We start from the raw sequence: 20,960 nt of genomic DNA, 5'->3' as shown, positions 1-20,960 counted from the left end.
GTTATGGTAGATTTGTGTACCCCTCATCTGATTTTGGGGAGATTACGATACAGGAATAGTTTTCGCACTTTACATCTTACGAATAAAGCATCGATGGAAAAAAGTATCGCACAAAACTCAGTGTTCGATATAATCATGATCAGTGCTGATATAACAGATAAGTTGTTGAATACCGGCAATATCACTGCTAATTTACCAACAGTCAAAAACTAGACGCTTGCTTAGGTACCACTAAACTTTCTACTCACTTTATCTGTAAAATAAAACTCAGTGGAAAAATAACATACAAATAAGCCAATGCGAAATTCAGAGTTCCAAGTAATAGAATAGTATGAAAATACCTGCATATAAACTAGCAAGATTTTCTATAATAACTTCTGTTTTCAAGGCAGCTCAAAATGCTCCATAGGAATGGAAGCTGGTTTTTCCTTGTAAATATTACTACCTATGTTTTGTTTCCATAAAGCTTTGCAGTTGGAATTATCCTGGTGTTGTATATTTTGTTAATGTTATCATGGTTTCCTTAACCTTTACCTACACAGAAAATGAGGTAAACTGGTAAAGCCCATAAGCTCTAATTTGGTTTTTCATCCCACAATGTGAACATAATATTATTTTTATTTCGAAATTGTAAAAAGTGTAAGAATTAACTGCGGTAAAATGGCATCTAGATGAAACCAGATTTTAATAGTCTTTGCCAAGAAACAGTAACCCATTGTGGAAACAACAAAGAAACTTCAAAAACGAGCTTTGATCCCTATCTGTGTTCATATTTTCCTGTATGAATATAAGATTTTGCATTGCAATGTAAGTTAATACAGTCTTGTAGGTAAATAAATAGTATGTAAACCATATAAACAAAAATCTTTATGGTTTCTAGCTGTTTTACTGCCATGAACACTAGTATGTACTTTGCCTATGCCTATAGGTAAAAGTTAGTGTCCAATTTACTAAGTTTTCCAATTCTTTTGATTGTGAGCGGAAAAATTGAGCTCAATAGAAAAAATTCTGACATGTAACTTAAAAATCGAACTTCCGATACGTACGACCCCAAATTTAAATTACTGCGCACGAGCATATGTATCAGCCCCATCTATGAGCAACTCTATGTATTTGTGTAGTAAATGTAAAAACTACAGCAGTATTGTCGATCGTTACCGGCCGCAGCCTTCGCGTGGTATATTAATTTATGTACCGTCGGTTTCAGAGATGGCGTTGCTAACGTAACAAATATGATTGTAAAAGTAAAATTCTAACAGATTCATCAATTTTTCTTTTTCTGTGTGTCTGTGGTATACTTTTAGCTGCAAATTACCATAAAGTCTTACTTAAAACCAATCTTATATTTGCCTTATCCATTATTCAGTCGCGTTCCATTAAATCAAAAGTTGCACTCACATATCAGTTATTCATCTCAGATAAACCGGATGAAAGCATTTAAGAGATAAATACTAATTAGTTACAATTAATCACTGACCGTTATTACAGGTGTAAAGGTCACTCTTAAGATAATTGTTTTAAATAATCTCTTATTGTTGTCAACGACTGTAATTGTATGTTACTATAGGATTTAGATGGTAAGACTAGTTTTTTTTATACAAAGAAGGATGTGTTATTTATACATCCGTAAATAATAATTGTGAAACCAAAAATGGTCAATTTAGTACCGTGCTACGTGCATAGTTATTCTTATTTTTATGAATGCGAAAGTAACTCTGTCTGTCCATCCAGTCTTCTTGTCAGAACCACTGAACCGATTCAAAAGAAAGGTGTACTTACCGATAGTCTAAAGCCTGAGAAAAGACATAAGCTAACTTTTATACGGATACTGAAATAGTTCCCACAGGACACGTGGGCTGGCGTAAGCCAGTTTATACTTTTAGATTATGCTGTATGCAACCTATGAAAAGTTTTGAGAGAGATCTATCAATCACACCGACCTTACTTAAATGTTAATACCTACAGCAGTTAATGAGAAAATAGGTACTTAATGTGTTTAGTGTTTACTATTCATTATTAACATTAAAGTCTGGTATGTCTGGTATACGTGACTTAGAAGACGTAGGTCCCTAATCTAATTACGATACATACTGCGCCTTCACTATCAAAGAATCCAATCGAAGCTCAAATTATCTACGTACGTATACATTTGTATGTAGGTATATCTAGGTAAACATATATAAGATTTTCTTCATTATACATTCTGAATATTGTATTGTATTGTACGTAAGTAACTTTGTTAGGTAAGGACAGGTGGTCCTTTCTGTCTGCGGAAGAATCTGGATTCCCGCGGCCCCGCGCACACGTGCAAGGAGGACACAAGGGGGTTTTAGCCGGTAGGAGTCCGGCATACCCCTCCGCCTCTCCCCAGGCGGAGGAAATCCATGAGGATTTCCGCCTCCCAAAAAAAAAAAAAGGTGGTCCTTTCTGTGAAGTTCGGGAAAACGACGTTGTTATCCTTAAAAATGAAAGTTAAATGAATAGAAGGAATTAGAAGTTCGTATCACCTAGGTTTACCCAATATAACTAGTAAATAATAACTAGTTTAGTGTAACGACCAATAAATTACTGATTTATCATAAAACCACCAATTTTATGGTCGAATGATTCAAGATTTTTTTTCTTAAAATACGATAGGCATAGGTGGTAAATATACCTAAGTGGGTTTTTGCGAACCAGTTACTATAATATTATTGGTAAACCAGTAGAAAAAGTCGTTGGTTATTTTTATCTCGGGTTAAATTGCGGTTAGAAACAGTGACAAATATAGAACTTTTAATTAACTCCTTCAAAAGAAATTAAGAGATGTTGTTTCTCTCACTTGGTCATACATAACATTCTTTTAAACGAAATCTTTTTTTTATCTTCTGATTTATTACCTAATTAAAATATTTGAGAAGGCATAGCAATTTAACTGCCTAAAAATTACATAATGCTAATAACCTTGAGGAAGAAATACCTATTCTATTTTTATGCCTTCCCATAACTTTGAAAAAAAATGGAACAATGAATACGAAATATTCTTAAAATCCTTAATTCATATTTCATTCCTTTCTTTAATTAGTGAAAAGATAACTATATATTTTTGCTATGTTTTAAAGAAAGATTTAAATTAAATTAAATTGCCATCGGTAACGATTTAATATATTTTGTGCATGGTAACAATCAATGATATGAATCATCATCGACCATCAATGACGTTCGATGAGTACCAACAAAGTATGTTGCGGTAAAAATTTACAATGGGGACTTGAACTGAATAACTTGAATCTATTTTATTTTTTTAATGTATCAAAGTTGTACCATCAGTTAAAAGTGAAATCCTTAATTCCTGGCCATAGAATTCCACTAACATAAGAGGTGAATCATTTACTAGCTTTAACCGCAAAAAAACTGCTACAAATTCAGCACAAACATCAGCTAGGCGCCAATATTCCGAGAAATTACACAATTTATAATCAAAACAGGCTTATAAACTTATTACTTAAATAATGTTACTAACCGGAGACGCCTTGCCGATTTGCTTTGCCGTCCTCTCTACCAAAAGTAAGAGAGTGCCCTCGTTTTTACACATGCCTGTAATGTCATTTTCACTGACATAATTAAACTCTGTTTTTAATCGACTTCAAAAAAGGAGGTTCTGGAGATTGACCTGCATGTATCCATTAGCATATATTATTTGTGAAATTGGGCCTACATATCTTTACGATTTATCGAAATTATGAGTATTGTGAGCGATCACTATGTTGCGTTGCCCTCGCATATAAATTGACGGACTCTTTTGTAATGAGATTTTCACTCATGGCGATTCCAGTTGGCTTTATGTTCTAAAGCTCACAAGCCACAAATAGACTAAACCTTCTTCTTATTAACAAAGCTATCACGTGCTATAAACCTTTTGACGTCACTCATATGACGTAGAAATCTTTATCTTAAACTATTAGTAGTCAGGGCAGCTTTGTAGGAAAATTATTGTATTAGTCGGCTTTTGTTTATTTGTAATGTGTCACGTAGGCAGTTGCGGTGGTAGGAAAGTATCTAGATCACGTAGGCTATGTGTGCTTTCTGCTTTCTGCTATTTGGGAAAGAAAGGTCGGTCGGTGGTTTTTAATTTAGAAAAAAACAAAGAAGATAACTTTCTTATGTATATTGTTTATCCTTACTTAATATTTCAGATGCGAAAGCAACTCTATCTGTTTATCACATTTTTACACCAAAACCATATTTATGAAAGATACACAGATAGTCTAGAGTCAGAGAAATCACATCAAACTTCTTTTTATCTGGTTGCGGGATGTAATACCCCCTGGACGCAGGTGAAACAGCGTTGAACTAGATAATTAATAAACTTTCAACTAAAATCAATTTCGTTGTTTGAAAGATATAAGTGGTGGGAAACGATTAGGTGCGATAGTAAGGATATTAATTAAGTACAACCGATTAATGCATAACATTACAATAGTATGCATACCTACATACATACGTAGGTATATTAAAGCATTGTTACATTCAATGTCAAGATGAATGAGTCAACGTACTCGCTCGGGTCACTACTTTGACCTCACTTGTCGTACATACATACATCTACCATACATTCATACATACACATGATTATTGTTGTCTACAGGCTTTTACGGATACTGAATGTGTTGATGATGCAGTCGGTTTTCGTAGGAACTGATCTTTAAAAAACTTCCGTGAACTTTTCAACTGTAGTTACAAAATGTTCCTTGGAAATTAATTAGTATGAGAACGCGTTGATGTCTTTTCTTTTACAAAAGAAATTACTGTTTCGAGATATTTTATTTTGAATATGTATAACGTACCTACATATGTTCTTTTATATGCGAAGATCGAAGGCACTACGTAGTGCATATTTTGCACGATTCTGTTCTAATCTTGATAGAAACGATTAAAAAACAAGGATCACAAACGGCGTACTTTTTCTTAAGTACAGGTACACAAAGCATACTTACTTTTATTTAATTATAGTAATATAGTAGTTAGCCCTGTAGTAGGGCTGTAACTCAATACAGTAGAGGGCAGAAAGATCAGGGCAACTCGATATAAGTCCTCATTATGTAACAGACAATTAGTATTAATAGACCTACTGCATACCATTTCTAGCTTTACAAATACATAATCTAAATACGAACGTACTTATTAAAAAGAACACTTATTATATCTTCTATGAATTCTCACCTATTGAAAAATTAACAAGAAATGTTAAAATTCAAAGAAAAAGGTATATTTACTTAGTATTTTTTCCAGAGGAAATGAGAGTATGTTTGTTGATTATATAGCTAAGTCAACACCTTGGGCAGTAAAACTCAAGTACCTACTTATCTTTATTAAGTAAACAGTACTATGCGATAGTTACGGGTTTCCCCTAGTAAATACTTTGTTTCCTAGCAAACATTCTTAGAAATCTAAACAATTGCAAACACTATTCGTTTTTTCTAAAAATTCGGCCGGTATACATATATAAATATTTTATAGAGAAAAAAGTTGAACCAATTTAGGTGGCGATGGATAAATGTGAAAAGACTTTCTGGGTTAAAAAAAATATGTACAAAAAAACCGTGTTGAGAAAAACCGTGATAAAACAGCTAGCTGTCAAAATATTTGTTTGATATTCAATATTCTAATTATCAAAGAAATAGTCAACAGTCAATAAAACAACATTTTGTCTTAATTTTAATGTAAACATCAACAACGATAGTTCAATGTCATGGTCACATTTTGTCACCTAATTGACAACAACTTCCTGATTGATACACCGGTCACATATGATACCAACAATAATTATAACGACCATATTTAATAGTAGGAACAAGATAATCCATACAAAGACATAAAGACTGAATTGAATATAGGCCTCTCTTATGAGCACCGACCTGTCCGAGAATTAGTGCATCTGTGTCTGCGCAAATTCTTGTGCACTATTAAGTCCTGCACATGAAGAAAGAAAATCCATTTATTTCAACACACGACCCACAGCTGGATGATCTCCGTGGAACCCAGAACAGTTGCCGTAACTATACCTAATTAGGGCCTAATTAGGCACAGACACCTTTTAAAAATCCATTTTAACACTTCCCAAAACCATGAATCATTAAGATTTAAATCATTAAGGTTCGATAGATTTCTCTCTTGCCACTTCGCTAACGAGGTTGACACGATATGTTTACATGTTTATAATGCGTAAAATAGACTACGTGACATAGGAAATGTAACATTCCCATTAAAGTTGAATCGTAACCGGTATTAATTAATTACATGACACATCGACGCATTAGATGTTTTATATTTATTTATTGAACAAATGTAAATAGATTAAAATCAACATGTTGCTCAGAAAAATTGCGTTCTAACTGAACAATATGGCATGTGTAATTTCTTTTAACATTACCAAATAAAATATCTATATATTATAATAATGTGTAATTAAGGTCCTTTGAGTGCCCTTACATCGAGATTAACAATTAGCAGTTAATTAAATCGAGATCTGTCGTCGATAATAGAGGTCAGCTGAGAAAAGCTGGTTATTAATGTGTCATTTTTTCAGTTAAATTATTTTTGGGTATACACAATTTTCGTTCATTCAATTATTTGCAAGACTTCCTCAAAAGAGATTTCACGTTCAGTCGCAAAATGATCACTTCTTAAAAATGCCTTTTCACAAAAACTTACCGCACTTGTATCTTACGAAGTATTTCCCTTTTGTGAAATGCCCCTTTTGCAAAATGGTCCCTTCTTTCTTTTCATCAGATGGGTACCTATAATTACCAAATTATAATTATAGTTAATCAGTAACCACGACACACTACAACACTTACCATCAAATAGATCATAAATCACCAGATCACAAGCAGATGCGCCTGCGACCTTCAGGATGCTCCGACCTTCGCAGTGACTCCAAGCTTCAATCGCATACTTACAATACTAATATATCGATTTAAATAAAATGTTACATGCTAAATTATTGTTATTCGTACGTTCGAATCGTTGCATTTAGTTGCACTTGCATATAGTTTTGGTTGCTCAAAGGTGATTAAACTTACCAATTGGTTGAAGGTTTGTCCGTTTGTATTGCAGTTAATTTTCCTTACGTAGATAAAGGAATTGTAGTATACTTCGTAGTATTCGTGTAGTGATATAGTTTTTGAATTCTACCCTACAATCTGTTTTTACCGATTTTAGCGAAACTGCACTTTAGATTTACGGCAAAAAATACTTTTAGACGCGAAACTGCTATTGGCCAAAAGCTGCATTTTAACAACCTCCCAAATAGAAGTGGTTCGCAATTAGACAGTGTCTAGAAACCTTCTTGAGTCCTTCTTATTTCCCATAGTTTATTTATTTATTTATTACAATAATCCGTAACATTATTACGAGTATTTTAATTCTTGTAGGATTCGTTCACAATAGACGCTACGTTACCGTCAGCATAACGCAACAGCCGACCTCCAGCGCACGAGGAAACGAGTGCAACAGCACATTGTTATCTGTTATCAGCCGCAACATTACGCGGATGCTATAATTACAAGCATGGTGTAAATATCGCAACATCCTAAACTGTGGCTTGCAACACGGATCAATGAAAAATTGCAAAAATATTGTTTCTTTTCTTTTACTATTTTTTTTAAAGAAAAACTTTATTTTTCTAGCGGCCTACAAAACGATCAAGACTGTTATAACTACACCTAAAACATAAATCTATTTAAGCATACTTTAATGCTGTGTTTCTTGTGTGGAGACGTCAGATAAGAAGGTATAGAAGAAGAAGCCTACTACATACTGATCCAACTCCAAATTATAAATTGTGACAAGGGCAGTAATTATAATGATGAATTCATTCCTAGAAAAACTGCATAAATTACATAAATATTGGCAGAGCATTTTCTAAGTCCTCCGTTTGAACTATCACCGTTCAAGTTTCGAGCCGCCATCTATTCTTACACGACAAACATAGTCTTCACCACACAACACTCTTCACAGTCTTCACCATAATAGTGATAATTGAAAATCGTGTTAATAAACAAACAGACATCCTACACGTGCCAACTAATTACAACAATTAGTTTCTTCACAATAACTAGGTTAAAAACATAAAAAAACTTCACTTTTCTCTTACAAAGTAATTTCTTGTAATAATTTCTGACTGAGACCATTCAATCGCAAATGTATGATATTATTATGTGCACGCGCATAGCTGGAAGTGCCTGATGAAGATTAATAAAAAGGATAATAAAGTATGATTGATTTGCGTAAAACATGATATGAAGTGTGAATGATGACAATTATTACATTCATGTAGTTATATAGCTGTTACCACGCTATTAAGTTGTTAGATCATTGGATTAATAAGACCACATGTTTATCAGAGAGTATCTACCAGAAGTTTAAAAAACCCCGTCACAAAAATGAATATTTCTCTATCAGTGTTTTCAGAATATTTTTAAAATCGGCTCAACGTAACATTGAAACATTGCTTATTCGTCTTTTTACAAAAAATTGAGCCCAAGATTGCTTACACAGCAGTCACATTTACAGCCACTGCACCAATGAGTGTAACATGACCCATTAGAAGTTACATACCATTGTTTATGGCCCAGCAAGTCAAGCCTGGTCAAGGAAATGGTGACACCACATAAGTACATGAGTTACTCCACTATTACAATTATTGAAACCCAAGTTAAAAGTTCAAGGTCTCTGTTTGTTTACGAAGCATTTTGCTTGTTCAAACAAAACAAGGACAACACGGTATAGCAAAGTTTTCCACTTTTAATTTTAACGTTTTCGAAATCAATGAGTTTGAGGTACTTGTTCTGTTATATGTAAGTGGAACCAGAAGGTTTATTCAATACAACTTATGTATGAGTTAATACTTCTAATACGAGAAAACGTGGTGGCCTAGTGCTCAAAGAACCTGCACATTTGCGGTGATTCGATTCCAGATTACTCAAGACCAAACCTTTTCAAAATCTGGTGTAGGTAATTTTTAAAATGAGACCTGCATTAGGATGATGAAAGGGTGAAGAAAATACTTCTGAGACATGAATTTTGCAAAATCTAAATTGTAAAACCTTAAGTTTCAACTAGCAGTGTCGAAGCCGTGATGGTCCTTCTGAAATATTTCATTGAAATAATAAATGTTACTGAAGCGGTTTTACGAGTACTTACTTAAATTGTTCAGCTTGTTCGTAACTTAAAATTTATCGTAAACTGATGAGTGATGTAATGTAAATGCCGTCCGGGAAAATTAGGATTATGCATATTGCATTGGATATCTATTGTAATAATTTTGCTCGTTATTCATCATAGCTTATGAAGGCACTATTCATATAATATTCGCCAGTGTTATTAGCACCATTCACACCATTGTCTACCTCATATGTAGAACCTTTCTTCTCCCTGTTGAACCCTAAAGAACTATGTACAAATGACTTATGGAGCAAACACAAACCTTCATAGTTAGAGTTGCGTAGGCGCACAAAAACATGAATTGCTTGGATCTGTCTACACATTGTCTGTGTGACAAACAAATCGACTGTGACAAATATCATCGAGCTCTGAATACCCCATTTTTTGTGCAAACTCGTGTTTGTGATGAGCGAAGCTGTGACAACACTTCATCTGTTTACACAAGCTTTTTATAAGGTTCTTGTAAAATATTAGCTCTGTATGTGTGTTTAATCATTTCTAGGACTTCCCTTTTCTTATATTTCTTATGTATTTCTTATTCTCAATTCACAACAACTTTATCTATGTTTTCAATCGAGTTCAAAGTAATAAACTTCTTAAAATCTGGTTCGCATATTTCAATAAGGGAGACTGATCATAATATGAATGCGACTTATTATACACAACATATTTTTTGTTTTTCTCAATACAATTGCCCGATCTAGGAACAATATTTCCACTATAGTAAAGCTGGAATGATCCTCGATTTAATTTATATTGTCTTGCAGATTGCCCCTAAGGCAAAGGAATGTGTTGAGGTATTAAACGCACGCTACAAACAGTGTGCTAAGTATGAATGAGGATGGATAGAGAGGCAGAAGTAGACCGACGAAAAAAATTATAGATTGCCTAAAAGTTAATTTTAATAGGTATGACAGAGAGGAATGTAAGCAGAAAGCATATTGCCTCAATCCTAAATAACTTAATACAGGGAAGAAAAAGACTGGTTCCATCTTTATTATCACTTTCCGAAGAGTTGAAAGATTCAGTTTTTTTTTCGACTTTTTTTTACGTTCCACATAATTACCATCTTATTTGATACGGCCCTTTTCCTAATCAATTTTCCCTATCGGAAATGACAATTCAAATTATTTGGATTTTCACTTGATGACGTAAAATGCTATTGTTAGAGTTCTGTGCTTATCGAATGAGCCCTTTCAAGGTCAGGATAAATCTGAAATCATCATGTGGGTACTGTCTATGAGGTTTTTATTATGGACATATTACATTCACTGATTCGGTTCAAACTGATGTAGAGCACACTGAACATTTCACCATTCACCTGACCTATTCCTGTTTTATTATTTTCAACTGGTAAGGCAGTGATTTATTTGTTTTTCTTTCTATCCATTTCTCAAACATTTCTGTTATGATAACAAAAAAATATTGGATTTTTTTGAGTCTTTTATTTAAAGTCCTGTAAAAGAAAATACAAGCTCACATAAAATATCGCTAATACCTACGATGATAAAAATAATATTTATATGCCTACTTAATATTTTAACAATAACAAAATCACAAATTTTCGCCTAAACAGATCTTTATAGCCCCAACCAGCATAAAATGACCTTCCCTGCCCCTCTTACCATCACCAAGTCTGTCTAAAGACAGGTAAAGCCAACCATTGCCATAGGTCACAGAAAAATGGTTAATTAGTAGTGAATCAGTGATCGTACCGGCGCGCACGCAGGACTTGCGTAACGTATATAAGGCTATAGTAGCCAAACAAACGTACAGTGAGAAACTGACCCCCTTCACGATAGCACATATCGATATTATTGATTTTTGTATTTAATTTTTAATTATTTTTTAACTAATTTAGAAAGATGAAAGTGTATTTGTGTTTTGTCTTGCTGTACGTGACGTACGTGAATGCTGGGTCCTTGCGTGAGTTTTCTTTTTAATTTTTGGAATTTTTGACATAATTTAGAGCTTTTTTTCTTTCAAAATTAAATTATTTGAATTTTTAACCATTTTTGATAAGTTAACTGGAGCAAACGTGTAGTTTTTCCAACAGTTATTTTTAAATCCAACATAATCCAAATGACTTCATGGGAAATTAAGAATATGATGGGAAATCTCCCGAGTGATGACAAGCATAAATAAACATACATTACAATAATTTACTTTTATATTAATAGCTTCGGAAAGTGAAGCGTGCCTGTTCATTTATTCCACAAACGTTTCAAAGAAGATAAATGATCTTACTTCGCTAATATTTAAAACATAGCACGTCGTGTGAACTAGGCTTTATAATGTTTTATTCACGCGGGAAGTGTGAAGAAATTGATAATTGATTGTAATTAGTTTAATAGTTACTGTTTATTACATTAATTGACCTTGACTATTTTTAGTTACAATACGTTATTATTTTAAAACTAGTCATGTTTTTGGGAAATCACTTTTTATAAGAGCTATGGTTCTTGTTCAGCTCAAAGAATGGTTATTGCTATTTTGGTTTTCGCATGTAAAGCTGTATACTTTGTATTACTTATTTACATACGGGCTCAATTTGATAATGTCAAGGTCATAAGTAAGATTCATCCGAATTTTCTAGAGAACTGGTGTGATTTTACAGATTAGGCCTATGCGAATATTTAAAACATGTCATTAAATAAACGGCCATTGGAACGTGTTAGAATTTATTGGATGGGGCCATTTGTTTTACTTAGTTATCTATATTGATCCAAAATATTATTTAGTCGTGCTTTCTAGTTAATCTAAGTTGGTTATTGAGAATTATAGTTTAAACTGCTTCCCGCACCTGGTTAAAAAGTACCTAGCCTATGCCCTTTCTCAGGTTCTTAATTAACCTGTCTACCTTTGTTTAGTTTCGGTAGAAATTTGTCAGAATTACTGTTTATTTTCACTAAATTCGCTTTGTGAGAAAACTTCCTTACATTAATAGCTGTCAGTTTTGAAATCATCTATTGTTTTATTATCTGCAATAGTGAAGTCTGAGATCTAGTTGCAATATACCATTATTGCCTTTTGTTTTCTAGTAACACTAGCTAGCAGTGGCGGCGTAGCATCGGGTGGCACCCGGGGCGTACTACCTATTGAGCACCCTCCCCGCCCCCAAAAAAAACTACAAAATATAATCACGGGCTAAAATTGTAAATTAAAGTACTTAAAAATCGTGTTGAAATCGTTCATGGTGCTTTTTGCTAGGTTTAACATAAAGAAACCGGAGACAGATCACTGCAAACTTATAAAGCCCTAGCGAAGCGATCCCGTGTCATTTGAGTTTTGAGACTTAAAATAACTCAAACATGTTTCTAAAAAACCAGTGTCCAGTGAAAAAGCCGCGAGCGTAGCGAGCGCGAAATTTTTGAATTTTAGAACAGTAAAGTCCCTTAAAGAGTTTAAAAGAAACAGGCGTAAAGTGGAAAAGCCGCGAGCGGAGAGAGCGCGAAATTTTTGAGTTTTACGACCGTAAAGTCTCTTAAAGAGTTTAAAATAAACAGGCGTAAAGTGGAAAAGCCGCGAGCGTAGCGAGCGCGAAATTTTTGATTTTTGGGACTCAATAATACCTAAAGAAATTAGAAAAACCACCGTAATGCGAAAGGCGCGAGCGGAGCGAGCGCGAAATTTTTTGAGTTTTGGTACACAAAAGTCCTCCACTTCCTAAACAACTTAGAAATCGTCAGCGTAGAGCGTCAGTTGTTTTTGCTACTTCGGTGCTTTAACTTTTTGTTAGATTGAGGACTCAAGAAGTAAACGCAGAAGAAGTTTTTTTCTAAGTTTGAGGAATTAATTTAAGTAATCAGGAAACAGAACAAAAATAAACAAGAAAGAGAGGGGTGACAGCCGGACTGTGTCACCCCTCTCAGTGTTGCCTCGACGTCTCGCGCATGCACTGTTGTGATTTTGTTTGAATATCGTGCATTTAGTGAACCTAGGCTTTGCAGATTAGAATGGCACCCTCAGTGACTTGTCAATTTTGCCCGCGCCATCCTGGTCGTGCAGATATGTGCCGACCGAGATGGCACCCCCTTAGACGTGGCACCCGGGGCGGACCGCCCCCTCCGCCCCCCCCTTACGCCGCTACTGCTAGCTAGCTAACTAAATATGCCATCACATTCAATGAATAGAGGTATAATTAAAATGCCTTTGGATAAATAAAGGGTGTAATCTATTGCTAAGAAAATATTCCAACGGTAAAGATAGCTATAAGATAATATTACAACACAATAGAATAAAAGTCAACTTTGTTATCAAAAGTGCCATTTTCCAAGAAATACCTAAAAATAATATGAGCCTACGATTCCCAATTTAAACACACTCCAGGCGAAGCCTATTTCCAAATAATTGAATACTTCACATACGAACATACGAAGCTTGCATAATCGATTAGGATCGATTACCATAACGCATATCGATATTAAAACAAACACTTAACAAGCCAATGCATCGGATTGCATACAAGTTGCGCAAGCTATATCGAGACGCCCGGTTGTTCTTGATATTCAACAATATTACTTTCTTTAACTTCGGTTGATATGATAGTTGTCGTATTCTCATGGCCAATATTACCGCCGTCTATTTGGTTAAGAAATCAAAAAGGTTTTTTGTAATCTCTATGCAGTTACAACAGTATTGCAGGTTTTATCTGAGAGGTCTTATTTTATTTAAAGGTGGAATCAGAATTTCAAAAATTAAGTTTAAGTACTTACCTAGTAATACTATGGGCAAAGGATAACCATCTATTGGACTCGAAGTCAGGCTTTTTCTTTTATTGAAAAACTCTCGGGTTCCTGTAACTTGGATTCAACTTAGAAACCGAAACTATTTTCAAAGCGATCTTGCATTCCAAAAACTGATTGTCCGTCAAAAGGTTCTGGCTGATACCCAAGGAAATTAAATATATAAAGTTATAGTCTGTTACTGTTGCCTTTATATCATCCCACTGCTGAGCACAAGCCTCCTCTCATACGGAGAAGGATAGTCTGATATGACTTTTTAAAGAATAACCAATTTATTTATCGTTTTGTAAAACAATATTTTTCTTAATTTATATGGATGGCTAGATGAGAAAATGCAAGGTTTAGACTTATTTATTCAAACATTTCGCCATATTAAAGTGGCCACACGTTGGAATCTTGCTGTCCTTTACAAAATCGGTTAACTCTAAAAGTTTCTGACGATAAACCACAATGATCGTCATTTCTCTAGCCATTAAATAACTTCGATGCCGACGAATTAAGCAATATCTATGATCTATGAAACTCTATAGTATAGAAATATATAGTAAAGCATAGGTAGAAATATGGTATAAAAATGCATGGGCTTTGTATCAGACACAAATTAATCTGGTCCTATAAGATTCTAAAGCGCTCTTAAAAGGTGCCAAAATTAGAACATAACGATTTTTCAAGAAGCAATTCTTCTTTCTTCTAATTCGCAGAAAAGATATTTCTAAACATAAAACCAAACTCTTTTCTTCAATTTCGCAAGAAAGTGATTGCCCTTCTAACACGTAGCTCTTTCTTATCACTTCTTAAAAGTTGAACATTCATTAAGAAACGAATGTACAAAAACCAGTCGTGTTACGTTAAACGGAATATACGACATTGACCCGGCAGCTCCACATGGGAATTTGGACCGTGACCTCGGGGAAAATTAGCAGGTGCTTGCAGGACCTTAGACAGTTACTAGTCCTTATCAGATCAGAGATATAATGTTTTTGGAGGTAGTTAAATCGGACAGAGATGAGATAATTGACCGTGATGTGTAAATAGGGACCTTTTTGGGAGAGGTAACTTTGAGGCCTTTTGAGAATAATGCTATTGATACTGAAGTCAGCGTTGCTGAAAGAAAACTATCTACGTGTATCTTTGGGTTCTATGTATAAAATATATGGGGAAGAGATGAATGAATTTTATTGTTCAAAGGATGGATAAATTAGTATTACAGCAGCAGGCACAGAAGAGATACTTTTAATGAAATTATTTCTACGTAACTTTAAAAAGGGCCTCATAATGAGCTCAGTGGCGTCCGTTTAGCCAAATATCACAAAGTTTGATTTGCTCATCGAATACTTATAATATTGGGCAATTTTGTGTTTGATGGTACGCGATTTTGTAATATTTGAATGTCAAAGTTAGTGGGTTAGCTGAATATTTAAGTATTTAAAGCATTTAATTCTATCATCCCTGTTATTATTATCCCTGTTATGTGTAAGTTCTAGAAGAAAAATTTTATCATGATGATGAACATCCTAAAAGGCGTTTTACATACATATTGATGATTAAAAAGGTTATTTTATGTAATCTAGTAAACTAGATCCTTCGTCTCGATCAGGTCAAATAGCGCACGCATAAACAGACAAGTTTACCTCGGTTCTACTATTTTCTAATAGTAGATAATTTTCTTGTTAAAATATTCTACTTACATAGTAAAATTATATTGCTTATCTAAGTTAACTAGTGTTTTTAAATGGCTGACGAATTATCACAATTATTATAATAGGGTAGCGAGTTAAATGTCGATTAAGCTTATTGTAATTATTATGACAGTACATGTTTGGTTTCAATTTCATCAACATCAAATTGACACGAGCTTATGAAAATCATCATCCTCCGAGCCTTTTTCCCAACTATGTTGGGGTCGGCTTCCAGTCAAGCTTATGAAAATAATACGCGTTATTAGTGACTTACCATATTGAATGCAACACTGTCAATAGATAAACATTAACAATAGATATTTATAGAGCAAATAAAGATGAATGATCGTCTGTCAACAGTCAATAAAATTCCTTTCAAGAATGCGCGTTACTCAGCCCGGAAAATGTTTTAGATCAACAAGTAAATCAACATTGAGATTTTCCGTTAATTTGTTATGCATAATTTATTCATTAGCTCAGGTTAGTAATTTGATATAACAAAGAGAATTAATGCAAGCCACCTTTATCATCTCACATTCTATATTATTTTATCGAAGTACCTATTTAATCTAAGCAGGTACTCTAAACGGGAGATTTATATAACCCTTTATGATTACTTAAGTCAGATTTACCTTAGTGACAGATTCTCATAGAAATTCTGCACTAAGGAACGGCTTAAGTAACCATTAAATGTCTCTGAGTGTGTCCATTAGACACTAATAAATATTTTTTAAATAATTAATTCACTTTCTTCCAGCCTCATTCATCAAGCCATGCTCCCGTTCAGACCCTCAACTGAACCAGTGCGTTGAGAAGGTGATTTCTGCAGCTGGAGCGAAGTTCACCGAGGGTATCCCAGAGCTGGGCATAGCACCCTTAGACCCCGTAGAACTGGGCACGGTGTTTGTGGACAATCCTGCGTTGAAACTGACCTTCACTGACACTGTTGTGACTGGGTTAAAGGGATTCAGGGTTAATACTTATAAGTAAGTATTGAGAAAGGCTTAAGGGCTTGTTACACTTGACTAAATTCAGTTGTCTAAATGATGCAGTTACTAAATTCAGTCAAATGAAATCGCATTTAGGAAAAAAGACGGCTACTGACTCACTACATCATTTAGAAATCTAATTAGACAAACCCAATAAGACGACTGAATTTTGTCAAGTGTAATAAACCCTTTACTTAAGTTAAGTAAAAGAACCTACCTATTGTTAGACCTAGTTATTGGCAGAGTTTCTCTAAGCATAAAAATACTTCGCAATTTCGCATACATTTACAATACAAGACCTTTTCTTGTGGGATAAAGACCTTAGAGAGCATAGCACTATTTGATAAACCACTCCTATAGTTCCAAAATAAAAGCATGGTAAAACCTCTTCCTATTGTTTTGGCTAGAAAGAAGAAGCGGTGATGAAAAAACTTATAAAATGTACCTACAACCGATCTTATTTGTCTTCAGAATTAACCCCGACAAGGGTAAGGCTACCTTGGACTTCACCGCCAACGTGACGCTGAAGGCGCACTATGTCATGGACGGGCAGGTGCTCATCCTGCCCATCAAGGGAGATGGAGAATCCAGGATCAAGATCAGTATGTATAGCCCTATTCATCATCGGAACTAGGTACAGGAATTGCTTATACACAAAGAAACTTCGAAACCAACGATAGGCGATTTTTGCAAGTTCGCATAACTGCATTACAAAATGTCCAATTCTCAAGAACCTGTTCAAATTCCAGTCCAATTTGACGATAATCCATAATCGATACAGTATCATTTGACTAACATATAACATCGCAACGAGTTTGTAAGACCGACACAACATATACATACTTGCACAATTGCTTACTCGACTGCAAAGGAAGCAGCAACACTTAATTGATGGCTGCCGTAGTGTACGAAATATCTGGTAGCTGCTTGAAGCAACTATGTTGGTTAATTAACTAATGGTGACCATGGTGATGAAGCAATATCATGCCAAACCGTCGGATGGGTAGACACTTAGAGCGTTGCGCGTGCCAATCTTGAGGATATGATCTTCATTTCACCACTTTATTTGTTTAGAAGTGACATCGACCACAAATTAAAGCTACCAGATGATAAGCAAACTTACATAGAAAAAATATTTCCCGAATTTTAGTAATAAATAGTGACTAACACGTGCACGCGCTAGATCGTAAAGACCGTCAATATAACTGGTTCGTAAAGAATTATTAGGTGAGACAAGTTAGGCGATTAGCATCGTGAATGGTTATGTAAAAGATATAGCTTTGAATTATTAAAGGTAGGCAATAATTTGAAAGAAATCGTAACGTTACAATTCAAAAGGCGTATGGGCATCTACATAATTTTAAAATTAATCTTCTCCACAGCAAACCTGAACATCGTGGTGAAATACGACTTCGTAGAGAGAGATGGGCACTGGAACGTGCCCAGCTACAAGGACCACTACAAGATGGACAGAGCACAGTTCAAGTTCACCAACCTGTTCGGCGGCAACAAGGAACTCGGTGAGACCTGTTTCTTATTCAACCGATAGGAAACGGGTGACACCGGTGACACACAACTGACCTTGACCTTGTTAAAAACGTTAGGAAAATCTTTTAATTGGATGATTTCATTTGGAATTTATTAGATTTTGGATAACTATAATTTTATATTTACATGTTTAAAAAAAAACTTTAAAACTGGTCCTAACGAGATTAATCTCCATGAGTCTGCAGCTTCCTACTTCACTGCACAATCAACAGATAGTTACTTCCAGCAATGCCAAACCAAAAACTACAATGACAATATACCTACCACCAGAATCATATTATAACCCAAAAAATCTTACACAGTTCTCTACCGACCACAAAACACAAACACTCCCTAACAAACCACTTATTTACAGCACAAACGACACAAAGGTTCACAAACGAGAACTGGGAGATCATTATGAGCGAGATCGCTCCTCCGGCCATCAAGCAAATCATCAAGAAGTGCGTGGATCAAGTCAATAAATTCTTCGGAGCGATACCGGCGGCCGAATTACTGCCCTGAACGGTTGGAAACATAAGAATTTGTCATCACTGTCTGCTAATTAACAAGGCTTTCTATGGTTTTACATTATAGTGTTTTAAATTCCAGGTGCTTGCCATCAGTCTCTCGGTTCATTGTTTCGTTATTGCAGTTTATTAACGTCATGTTACTCCTCCTAACATCTCACGAGTATTTAACAATGCCATCATCAAGTACATAACTCTTACTAAATCATAAAATTCATCACTTACTGAGTAACAGTTCATTAATATATCATCACAACATCATACTGACTTACATAACGCTAAGAACTTTGCTACTATAAAATAACAGTTAACACAAGTAATTACAAAACCTTTTACTAACAGTCAATTAAATCTTTGTACCTATCCATACCCCTATTTTTAAAACAGCCGCATCTCAATGAATTCCTTATTAATATTAATCCTTTTTCCAGGAGACACAATCCACCAAGTAATAAACATAAACTGGGAGCCTGTGATGCGTGACATAGGCCCGGTCGCCTTCCAACAAATCATCAAAAGATGCGTCGACGAAGCCAAGAAACTGTTCGCGGCTGTGCCTCTCAACCAACTTCTATTGCCGTGAACATAACTACTCATTTCACAGCGGTTATGCCTCGAAACGCTTTTCACTTGAAACTTTGCTCATGGCCAAATTCCCAGATTCAGTGGCGGCCCTAGGGGTGTGCGAACTGTGCCTTCGCACAGGGCCTCGCGCTTGGGGGGGCCTCGCGCTACAACCCACACTAATATAAAAAAAAATATAATTAAAAAATACATATATATCTGGTCCAAGAAAAAAAACATTTTTCTTTATTTATTTCTTATTCATTCTGCGTTTACTTTTTGAGTTCTCAATTTAACAAAAAAATTGGAACACCAACGTAACAAAAACAACTCGATGGCTCTCGATCCAGTCACGGATTCTTTTTATTTGTGCTTAATTCCGAGTTTAATTTGAGAGTCCTTAAACAATCAATTTTAAAAAATTCGCGCTAGCTACGCTCGCGGCTGTTCACTTGTCAGTACAGTTCATTCTAACATGATTAGAGTACTTTTATGTCCCAAAACTCTAAAATTTTCGCGCTCGCTACGCTCGCGGCTGTTCGCTTGTCAGTACCGTTCATTCTAACATGATTAGAGTACTTTTATGTCCCAAAACTCAACAATTTTCGCGCTCGCTACGCTCGCGGCTGTTCGCTTGTCAGTACCGTTCATTCTAACATGATGAGAGTACTTTTATGTCCCAAAACTCAAAAATTTTTGCGCTCGCTACGCTCGCGGCTGCTTTATTTTCCACTTCTTTTATTTTTTTCATCCTTTTTTAGCCGAACCTAGAAGGTAGCGCCGCTTGTAAGTCCTTTTATTAACAAGAAAATAACTCCTAGCTCACAACAGACTTTTCACGTAGGACAAAGGGCCTCGCATAGACCTGCCGCACGTAGCCTCGCAATGGCTAGGGCCGCCGCTGCCCAGATTTTAGACCATGATCAAAAATATTTAGACCATTTCAAATACGATCGTTATTTTCAGTTGAAACAGTAAGTGTGACCAGTATTTAGCTTATATTGGTCACACTTGCTTATCTTCGAAAATGGACCTTAGTTGTGCTTATGTGACCAAAGAACCCGTTTCTAAGATTTTGGACTATCTTTTATAGGATAGTAGAACTGTTTTCAAGTACCTAATGTTCAAGTGTTAGACAGTGTTTTAATTGAGGTATAACTGTTAATAAAGTTTTGAGCTCTCTACTCGCAACTGTTTTGTCCGTTAGAGCACGTAGGTATCTTCAGCACAAATAATTTCCGTACAAGACTGGATGTGTTTGATCATTTGTTTGTTGGCGCATTAGATTAGCTTCGTATAATAGTAATTGTGATAATTATCTTAAGTAAATTAAGTTGGTTTTAGAGTTAATTTATTCAAAATAAATTGGTGAAAATGTGTGACGGTTTTGTTTATTATCTCCAACTTCTCCAAGCACATATTACGCTATGTATTTCCCTATAATTATTCACATTCCATTACATGACATTATAATAATCCCTCACTGATGTTCTCCTTACCTTGGTGCAGGAAGTAGTCCCCTCGAAGGGCGTGTTAAACAGCTGTTGAAGCGCCTAGCCGTTGCTTCATAGCAACACGTTTCCGACGGCCTAATGAAGTACGTAATTTTTAAGCAGGCGCATTAATGCACCGTATGTCACCACTTGCTTGTCATGCATTGTACTGTGAACACCAAAATTATATTTCTCCGTTGCTTGAGTAGGTATTTCTACAGTTCTT

General features: G+C 35.1%; 1 protein-coding gene across 1 annotated transcript; it reads left to right on the top strand.

Moving 5' to 3' along the window:
- The first annotated feature begins 10,964 nt into the window (after window positions 1–10,964).
- On the top strand, window positions 10,965–20,620 carry LOC110377866 (circadian clock-controlled protein daywake). Its single transcript, XM_021336905.3, has 6 exons — window positions 10,965–11,133; window positions 16,389–16,617; window positions 17,092–17,222; window positions 18,003–18,140; window positions 18,524–18,675; window positions 19,109–20,620. The coding sequence occupies exons 1-5, from the start codon at window positions 11,073–11,075 to the stop codon at window positions 18,670–18,672; spliced, it is 708 nt and encodes a 235-aa protein (XP_021192580.2). The 5' UTR covers window positions 10,965–11,072; the 3' UTR covers window positions 18,673–18,675; window positions 19,109–20,620.
- Window positions 20,621–20,960: the final 340 nt, after the last annotated feature.

Source organism: Helicoverpa armigera, chromosome 7, assembly GCF_030705265.1.
Source record: "Helicoverpa armigera isolate CAAS_96S chromosome 7, ASM3070526v1, whole genome shotgun sequence".
In the NCBI taxonomy this organism is placed as follows: Eukaryota; Metazoa; Arthropoda; class Insecta; order Lepidoptera; family Noctuidae; genus Helicoverpa; species Helicoverpa armigera.
This window is presented reverse-complemented; position numbering and strand designations above follow the sequence as displayed.

Coding starts and splice junctions, on each gene's coding strand:
- LOC110377866 (XM_021336905.3), top strand. CDS start 11,073: ATGAAAGTGTATTTGTGTTTTGTCTTGCTGTACGTGACGTACGTGAAT. Junction 17,223..18,002: donor AGAATCCAGGATCAAGATCA/GTATGTATAGCC, acceptor TCTTCTCCACAG/CAAACCTGAACATCGTGGTG. Junction 18,141..18,523: donor CGGCGGCAACAAGGAACTCG/GTGAGACCTGTT, acceptor ACTTATTTACAG/CACAAACGACACAAAGGTTC.